The 10,213-nt window shown below is 31.7% G+C and overlaps 1 protein-coding gene across 2 annotated transcripts; it reads right to left on the bottom strand.

Moving 5' to 3' along the window:
* Nucleotides 1-871: 871 nt before the first annotated feature.
* Nucleotides 872-4,917, bottom strand: LOC126714199 (IQ domain-containing protein IQM1). Of its 2 annotated transcripts, none has more exons than XM_050414234.1 (9): nt 4,762-4,917; nt 3,932-4,380; nt 3,629-3,743; nt 3,451-3,516; nt 2,840-2,928; nt 2,483-2,570; nt 2,049-2,279; nt 1,764-1,865; nt 872-1,625 (listed from the first exon to the last, which is right to left on the bottom strand). In XM_050414234.1, exons 2-9 carry the CDS (start codon nt 4,324-4,326, stop codon nt 1,188-1,190), a joined length of 1,524 nt encoding a protein of 507 aa, XP_050270191.1. In that variant the 5' UTR covers nt 4,327-4,380; nt 4,762-4,917; the 3' UTR covers nt 872-1,187. The 2 variants fall into 2 exon arrangements, with proteins under 2 accessions (XP_050270191.1, XP_050270192.1); XM_050414235.1 differs by having other exon boundaries at nt 4,620-4,762.
* Nucleotides 4,918-10,213: the final 5,296 nt, after the last annotated feature.

The following is a 10,213-nucleotide window of genomic DNA, read 5'->3' on the forward strand; positions in this document are numbered from 1 at the left end:
CACATACAAAACAAAAATCCCACAACAGAAGGATCTTAAAGAAAAAGAAGCACTAAGGCCTGTTTGGAAGTTTAGAGAGGGAGGAGAGTAAAGGAGAGTAGAGGGAAGGAGAGTAGTGGGGAGGAGAGTAGAGAAGAATGGTTCCCCTTCACCTTGTTTGGATGTTTTTAAAATTAGAAAGGAGGAAGAGAGTAATTAGTCATTCCCCTTATTTGGATGTTTTAAAAATTAGGATGGAGAAAAGAGGAAATGATTAAAATAGACAAATTTATCCCTATTTGAAAATGGACTTGCAACATTGGTCTATTATTAATTTAAAAATGGTAAATTGGGAAATTTATCTAATCAATAATTTATCTACTTTACTCTCCCTTTAAATCTCTCCAAATTGGAGGAATTAAAAATGAGAGGTTAGAGATGGTTGAAATCCCTCCAAACCCCTCCAAACTACTCTCCCTCCTTCTTTAAAAAACTTCCAAATAAGGTAATTGAATTACTTTCCCTCCCTCTACTCTACTCCTCCTCCTTTTTTTAACTTCCAAACAGGTCAAAAAAGAACAGTCAGGTGGAGGAGTTGGACTATTCTACAGAGCCTCATTAAAATAGAACAAAAGAGAGGTTTTGGAGAGCAGTGAGCAGACAAGTTTCAAAGCAAGAAGAGCAGCCACTAACATAGACGTAGGACTAGGAGCAGCATTGACTTCTCCTTCCATGGATATAATTCTTACTTTATTAGTTTACTTATTTTATAAGAAATTTTCATACTTTTTAAAAATTGATCCATATTGTCAAGACTCAAGACTTTTGCTATTAACATAGGAAAATGAATGGAAAATTATAGGCTACGAATGAGAACAATACTAAAATGATGTTGTTTAAGTCAATAATCAAGATGTATATTGATATATTCATAAACTTAACTTTGTGTTTACAACAAAAAATCAATAAATCCCAACTCAAAATACAGCAAAAATTGGGAGTATAAAAAACCCATTAATTTGGCTGGATTAAGCCATGGGGAAAAAAAAAATGAACCAATAAACTGTGTGAAAGAATTAAAAGTTAAAATCAAGTTGTTCCCTTATGTCTCCTCATGGCCTCATTTGCTAGAGGAGACCCCAAACTGTGGGGCACTAGAAGTGCCCTTAATCAATGACCCAAGTTAATCCCACCTTTGGTGAATTAGCTTAATTAGCTGCTGGAATTGGGGTCCTTGGAGTTGGGCTAGGGAGTCCCATGTATGCAAGCCTTGGGGAGAGCCTGACTTTTGGACTGGGCCTTGGAGAAGGAATTGGGCCGTAGTTAACAAAGGGCCCATTAGCCACCTTAGGTGATAGGTTAACTTGTTCCAGTGCTCTTGTTTGTAGCTCAGTAGGATAGTCTCGGACACACCCAATTCGGGGTCCAGTTCCTGTGGTCCATTTGCAAGATAATCTCTTGCTCAAGTCAAACACTGGTGCCTTTGCTTTAGCATCACTAGCACTCTTAGTTTCTTCTTCATTAGTGGTTGTGATTTTAGCCCTCTTTACACTGCCATCTACATCAATTGCATTTGCAATGTCTGATCGCGAAGATTTAGCATGAGCCAGAATTGGTTCTGGATTGTCATCATCAATTGAGTACCTCTGGAAAAAGATAACCAATTTAGATGTTTATTAGAAACTATATATGACCAATGCTAGAAAATTATCACATATTTTATGAAATAACATTACAATGTATTAAAGGATGCACACATATTAATTAAGAATATAAATATGTACCTTAACATTGGTAAGATCTACATGGTTCTCTTCAAGAAAGCTAATGAATTCCCTGAAGTTCTCTTCTGTAGGGTGATAATGACCACTGTATGGCCAAATAGCCTGAGATAATTTATCAACGAGTCAAAAATCAGATAAAGAAGTTAAAGCAGTCGATAATTGTTAGAATTATATAGTTAAATGATTACTGCACCATTTCCTAATAGCTTAAATTTTTGAAAGAATCGGTAATTTAATAATAAGAAATGCTACCATATGCATATGCATATGTACATGAAATTGTACCTCAAGAACCCCATCATGGGCAACTAATCTTCCAGCTGCTGTTGTCGCACCCCCGGCTAGAAAGCTTGAATGTTGGAACACACCTTTCTTCTTCTGACCAACATACAAAGCTCTCGTTGTGCTCAGCACGAATATCCATTTAGAACCTTCTGTGGTTTCCACAAATATTCCACTTTGCCTAAATAAAAGCTTCCCATTTTCCACTATTACTTCATAGGCTTCCCTTTCGTTCTGAAATGTCAACAGCAAAAAGATTTTGTAGACTTGATCAGTTATTCAGTAATAATATTTTGTATCCCTACATCTACATTATTGTTTTTTTTATTAGTCATGTAGTCATTTTAGCTTGTACATTTATAATAAACTTCTACGTATGCAACAGGCATTTGTAAAATAGTGAATGATATTATGGCATGATTAGAAATACAACTTACAGGTCCAAGATATCTGATGCATTGGCGATGTAGAACAGTCCTCGAGCATTTCTCGAGATTTATTTCTTTGCCATCCCCGACATCCAGCCTGCATTTCAGAAAGCAGAAAAGTTACAAAATATAACAATGGCTAAGTTTGCTTATAAACAAATTGGTCCAATATGCTCCTTTAAATTTGTTGGCTGAGTAAAATGGTAGCTAAACGATGGGAAATGTGGATATGATTGTTTGTTTTCCTATGGGATTTTTAAGCAACACAAATATTTTGCATTCCCTAAAGAACTTTTTCATGTGTAACAAAATATAACCAAAATATTGAAGAAACATAACGAAGGATCTTCTAAATGAAGTACTTACCAATAGAAGAAAGGTTGAACGCTCTCGCTTTCAAACCAGATATCATAATAGAAGTGTAAATTGTGCCCATATCGATGGCGTGGGTCAATCTGCAGAAAAAAGAAGAAGAAAGTTTGATTAGGCCATTGCCTTTTCCAATACAATGCATAAGCTTAATTATGTTCAACGCCCTACCTAATAGTAACCCTGAATCAGTTCCTTGACTAAGAAACAATGACACATCCGTATAATGTTTACTTCACCCTTTTTAATAGAATCAAAGTTAAAAGGTTTAATGTGGGCATGTTTGTTAGCAAGTGATAAGGAACATTTCCAGGTCAATTTTGACAAACTCATTGTACCTAATATTCAATGACACTTTCCAATTTCCACATCTTTTGTCCCGTACCGTCCATTCCATGTTCCTACCAACCAACCTTATCCTACTTTTTGTTTTTTTGTTTTAAAAAAACTTATAAAAGTAACCAAAGTTTTTAAATAATAAAATAAAGATATAACATGCTGCAATTTTTACTCTGGCTTGATATATGATCAAGCCGGCCTAATATCATGATTGTTGAATTGAATTATGATTCGGGGAAAAAGCATATGAAAAGGGTTTGAGGACTCACAGCTTCAAGCCAGTGTTGCAGGGCTAGTTTTTGAGCCTTCTCATCCTTGGACAAACCTTTTCCAACCTAAACAATGAATAATTCTTATTAGTATCCAAATACCTCATCAATAGGGGAAAAGAACAACACATAAAAACAAAGCCATATATGTAGAAGCTTAAAATTCTTATAAAAGTACCTTGGCTGCTCTAGTCCTTGCCCTTGACCACTTTGAAACAACAGTTTCTGGTTTTTCAACATTGAAAAATGACACAGAACTCCGCTTGAGAGCTGCAAAGTCCAATGCCTTCCACCTACATTATGTGAATTAACCATTTAATTTATTGAACCACACACACATACACAAATCTCAGAATTTAAGAAACATAAAATCATTTTGAGTATTTGGGTACAATTGTACTTCTGCCGACAGTCAGCAAAAAAAGTTTTTCCAAAAAAAAAAAAAAAAAAACTAATCCAAACGCATGCTAAAGGAACTCACCATAGCTCCTCTACCACCACTGCACAATCTGCAAGATTTCTTCGAGTTCGGTAACTCTTATAGACCTTTTGGAGCTTAACTGCAGCAGCATCAAGCTCACTCACGGGTCTCGGCGAAAAAAATACCACTGATTCAGGTAGAGAAAGTGTGGGAATTGGCTTGTGTTTCAACACATCAAAAGCATCCACACCCAAGGTCTCTTGATCTTGAACTATATTCTTGAATGAAAGATTCCTCTCAAGGACAATATCTTCAGGTTTGCAATCCCTCAAGCGGCTCGAAGTCTCAGTGCTCGTTTGATTACACCCATTTGATAATGTTGTAGTTTCTGAATCTGTTTTCTTAAAGCTATTTGTTCTCAAGGAAGTGAAACTGATGTTATAGGCCAAACCCATATGTTGTAGATTTGCAGGAATCAATAAAAAGTCTTGGGCAGGCTAGTCCAACACCTGCACAATATGATTCAAGGAATTCAGTATATACATAAAATGGATCAAGAGCCAGATTATACATGAATAATTAAAGAAGATGAATAGCTACAAAGAGTCAAAGACCCCCTATAATAAATCCCTCTTTCTAAATCACTCCATTTCAACAGAGAAGAAAGAGCTAAAGCAAAATTAAAATATGATCAAATCCGCCATGAATGATTAACAAAGATAGAAACTTTAATAATATATGATCCTACCTGCAATAGTTTTCCACTATATGTCTGTTTTTTTTATGTCAGTTCCCAACAAATTCTAAAATGAATGAATCAGCTAATTCCCACCCACCAAAGTAAAAGATAAGTATGACTCTGAGTAGTGCACGTTGGGTTGCTTATATACCTTTAGGCTCTAGGAATAAATAAATAGTCCACTTGACCTTCAACTTCAAAGACGCGTCAAAGCCTGGAAAAAAGAGTTACAGATCTTTGAATTCTCGTAAGTCTATCAACTCAGATAACTTTTAAAATGGGGTTGATTCAAAGAGTTAATTTTTCTTGCTTCAAAACCACGAGTTGATAAATTCAAAGATTTTATTTTGAATTCCCTGTCAGAAGGTGGAGCCCTATTTAACTATAAAGGCTGTGTTTTCATTACCCCAATGTACGGGCATAAAGTTTGGGCCATACCAACAATATGTGAAGTTATGAACAAAGAGAGAGATGGGCGGTCAAAGAAAGTAGCCTTGCCGGGCTTCCATGAAAAAACTCAGATTGCTCACCAAGACTTGAAATTTCGTGTGTTTATTTTGTGGGTCAACAACTATTAGCTAATGGCTTTGGTCACGCACGAGCTACTATTGCAGTTTTTGTTTCATACTTGGGGAGTTACTGCCTTTTGTTTTCTCATCTGTTTATGGAATTTTCTTTCAGCGCATATGGGGTTATAAAAAGGGAAAATAAACCGTTAAAATGATGGATAATTATTAGTAAGTAAAAAAGTAATATAAGTGGTTAATTTATATAAGAACTAGTAATAATTTGTAAAAATGTTATAAGATAGTTTGTTAGTGTAATATTACTAATACAAAAGTTTTAGTACCACAACTATATTATATAGTTGGTTGTAAATGGTAAAAAATGTGATGAGTTCATATGAAAGTAACAGATTATCATCATCTAGTACATTGTGACAAAAATGTGTGATAAAATTTGTGTTACTAGAATTCCTAGGCTACTATAATACCCCTTTGATATAGATAGGTAGCTTAAAGTGATTAAATGACCAAGATTGATGACTCCTGCTTCATGCTTGGTCCTTTTATCACTTTAAGCTTGGTCCTTTACTTCTTTTATCACTTTAAGCTACCTACATTAAGTCCAGAAATTTATGGTCCAGATGTTGCCGCCACTAGGATCAACCTTGGTTGCGTTTTGATTTATACTTCCATTAGAGATACAACAGGGGGCATAAAATTTTGAGCAATGCTGTATATATAAAGGAATATTGACAACATTTTTTTTATATATTGACAAACTTTTGTTAATTTTTATATTGATCATCACTAATATTACTTTCTTATCTATCACCTACATTTTACCGCATCAACAAAATATCAAATTTTTTGTGCCTATAAACTTTTTATCATTTTTCAAATTTATAAATATATATAAATGAACAAATTTATTTTATAATTAGTGACATAACATATTATGAATTGAGAGATATCCTAGACCTTATAAAATACAAATACAGGACAATTATTGGACACATGACTATATCGTATTGAATTCAATGCACATAACATTGCATCGAAATTATGTTTACTTGATAAAAGTACTATCTCGTGGGGTAGGACAAGAGTACAAGCTTATTTTATAATTGAAAAAATAATATTTTATGATTGGTGTAATAAAAGTGATAGAAAAATGTGAAACAATGTCAAGTTGCTGACTTGTGCTGCGGGATAGAAAATACATGCATGATACATATTATGTCGGGTCAAAATCAACATAGATTTGTCAAAATCATGACCATTTAATGCGTGTTTGATTTGATTGGCTCTTTGAACTATGTACCTTTTTCCAATGGCCGATTGGACTGTTAGATAGACTCTGGCAAACCTGCCAAAGTCAAGCACTAAATATAAGGATGATGGAAAAGACAGAAAGATTACGAAGTGTAAAATTCAGCTACATTGACTCTTGGCATCTATGTCTACGGTCTACCCCATTATTAGCAGTAGTTGTTGCTTGAATGTTTTTTTGAAAAACAATAAATTACTCTATGATGATGTCTCTCACCATTTTGTGAAAAACATAGCCTTAAAAAATACAAATAAAGTTTTACATTAATTTGATACTCGGATCAATCTGCCACTTGTAAATCTACGCCAAGTTCCCAAAACAATTTTTTTGTATTAAATTTTTTAGATAACCAAACATTATATATGTTTTTATTTATGTCCATGACACACGTATGTATAAAAATATTTAACTCATAGAAAAAGAATAAAAGATTTGGAACACATATATTTTAGTCGTCCACGTGATTTTTAGAGCAATTATCAAATTTGACGCGTTCATGGGGGTGTACATGTTTCTTTAAAGTTTAAAGAGTTTCTGCGTAAATTGGTTTTAGAAATTAGAACAAGTCAAGGTGACGAGGATGTGTAAATGTATACAAATCCTCAACCAAAAAACAAGTTTACATTTTGTACCAGCTACAACTCACCACAGCTGTCTTGGAAGTGTTGACGTGTACCACTTTGTCTGTTGCACCCTTTATATATATATATATACATATACTAGTTAGGGCCAGGCACGTGCTAGTCATAAAAAAAAAAAAAATAGTGATTAAGATTAATTCTATATTTTATTTGTATCACAAAATAAAGATATAAATCATTTTATTTTTAAAATACATAAAAATTTACATTAATCAAAAGAGACATTAATTTTAAGAATTTTGATAATTATGTCATAAAAAGTTAATCTCATTCGTATAAGACCGTGACAGATCCCAGTCTAATATTTTATTATTTTATTTTGACCTATAACTTACACCTCAATAGTTGTGAATATATTTTAATAACAACAATATGTCACGACATTTTTAGTTGTGTTAGATCTCAGTATGATATTTTATTATTTTATTTTATTGTATTTTGACCCATAAGGAATTGACACATGCCTCACAACACTTTCAAAATATCTCTATGTATATATTGTACTTAATTACAATATAAATTTATATTGTAAACACAAAAAAAATTGGCAAATTTTGTACACATTTACAAAATTTGAACAATATTTACCATTTTTTGTGCAAATGTGTATAATATTAACCACTTTTGTGTATTTACAATGTAAACTTGCATTGTAAGTACAAAGTAAACATATAAAGATCTTAAAAAACAAAAGATGGGACTGTGAACACAAATCGATTACTAAAAAAAAAAATAAAAAATTAGGCACTGTAGCTACAGTGCCACTTGGTACTGTAACTACTGTTCAAAACATGGGAAAAAAAAAAAGAAGCTGTGGCTCACGAAACCAAATGTACAGTGCAAAAGCATTGTACGTGCATTCGTGCTTTCATACATAAGACAAATGTCACAACATTTTCATAAAACATTTATTTTCAGTTGTAGTTCGTCATAGTTTCATATTTTATTATTTTATTTTGGCTTATAAGAATTTTACACCTCAATAATTGTAAAAATATTGTGAAATTTATTGTATCAGTATAACAATATATATGCGGGTTCTTATAAATATTTATAAAAAAAAAAAAAAAAAAAAGTACCAACTGAAGAAAAAAAAAAAAAAAAAAAAAAAAATGCTGTAGCTATTGTAGCTATAGTGCCACTTGAACATACCAAAGTGACACTGTAGCAACTGTTCAAAACTTAGGGAAAAAAAAAGGCTCACTACACTAAAAGGGGCATTGTAGAGGCATTGTCTCTTCTTATATAGTTAATAGAAAAAAGAGCACAAATCGATGATTGAAAAAAAAAAAAAAAATATATTGAACAAATCAAAAGTACCGTAGCTTTTACATATTCACTTAACAAGTGTTACAACATTTTCACAAAGCATTTATTTTCAATTGTGGTTGGTCACAATTTCATATTTTATTATTTTATTTTGACTTATAAGAAATTGACACCGCAATAATTGTGAAAATATTGTGAAATTTGTTGTGTCAGTATAACAGTATAATTAAAAAAAAAAAAAAAAAAAAACAAACAAACAAACGGAAGACCAAAAAAAAAAAAAAAGCCTGTAACTACTGTAGCTACAGTGCCAAATGGTACTGTAGCTACTGGTCAAAACTATAATAATAAAAAAAAAAAAAAATGCTCACCAAAACTACACTATAGATTAACAGTGCAATACGTTATGTAAACAATGGCTAAATGCTGTAGCGGCATAGCCGCTTTTTATATAGTTAATAGATATGTAATTTATTGTGAGTGAATAATGTTGGGAAAAATTATTAGACAAGCACAACTAATGTGATACTTTAAATTAATTAAAAAAATTATCTAATAATAAATTAAACTTTTTCATATTATATTTTGAGTTTATATTAGTAATTTTAGTAGATAACTTGTTTTTATCATATAAGTTAAATTTTGCAAGTATGCAGTAATTATTAATTAAAGCCTTTTTTTTACAACTTATTTCAAAATGGTATTTTCACCATTTTAAAAAAATGGAGTAAATTAAATATTTGGTCTCTATATATCCTTTATACTATATTTCAATTTGGTCGCTAACTTTTTAATTGTGTTAATTTGATCTTTAACCTTTCAGCGTCGTGTCAATTTAGTCCTTATTGTTATATCTTGGATGAAAATTGCTGACATGGCAAACGACCAAATCAAAATTTTAGTTTATTCTCACATCAACGGAAGCTAATTTTTTATTTTGGCCATTAGACACGTCATTAATTTTCAACCAAAAGATAATGAAAGTGACTAAATTGACACGGTACTGAAAGGTTAAGGACTAAATTAACATAATTGAAAAGTTAGAGATTAAATTGAAATATGGTATATAAGATAGGGACCAAAAATGTAGTTTACCCAAAAAAAAATGTCTAAAACCAAACCAATTTCAAAATAATTAATTTTCATAACTATTTTATATGGCAAACTATAACGAATTGTCTGTCACTTTCACATAAACATACAATTTTTTTATTGAATAATTAAGAAAATAAATGTGAAATGGATTATGATTATAGAATTTTTCAAAATTTTAATGTCATTCAATTTATTATTTCTATTGTATCTGTACGTACAGAATGTACAAGTACTTGTCAATGGACCATATATGGACCCTTGCCATATATGACCAAAGAAAAGTTTATAAAGGAAACAACTATTCCATTCCCCGTGTTCCACGAAATGTAGAAAAGCATACATTTTTTGTTCTCTTCTAAGCAAAAAATGACATTTTTGTATTTAACTATCTCAGCTTGGATCTTACATTGATTCCTTTAATATGAAATTTAGTACTACTATTACTACGTACAAGGACTCAACTAAAAGCAAAGAATTACCATGAAGAGTCCAGTTAATGTATGTCTTAGCGCATACATTAACAATTCATTTTAGAAAAAAAATTTATGGAGAATTGAAAAAGTTGTCAAACAACTTTTTTAGTTTACAATAAAAATTATTCTAAAATAGTTTACTAAAAATTTTCCTAAGGGCATACATTAGTAACACCCTACCATAAAAGTCATAAAAAGCTGTAATTTTAATGATGAGTTTTAATGGGTTTAGGTTTACTGTAGAACTTTAGAGCTTGTTTGGAAACCCACAAAATTGAGTGATATCACT

Source organism: Quercus robur, chromosome 2 (assembly GCF_932294415.1).
Source record: "Quercus robur chromosome 2, dhQueRobu3.1, whole genome shotgun sequence".
NCBI lineage: Eukaryota > Viridiplantae > Streptophyta > Magnoliopsida > Fagales > Fagaceae > Quercus > Quercus robur.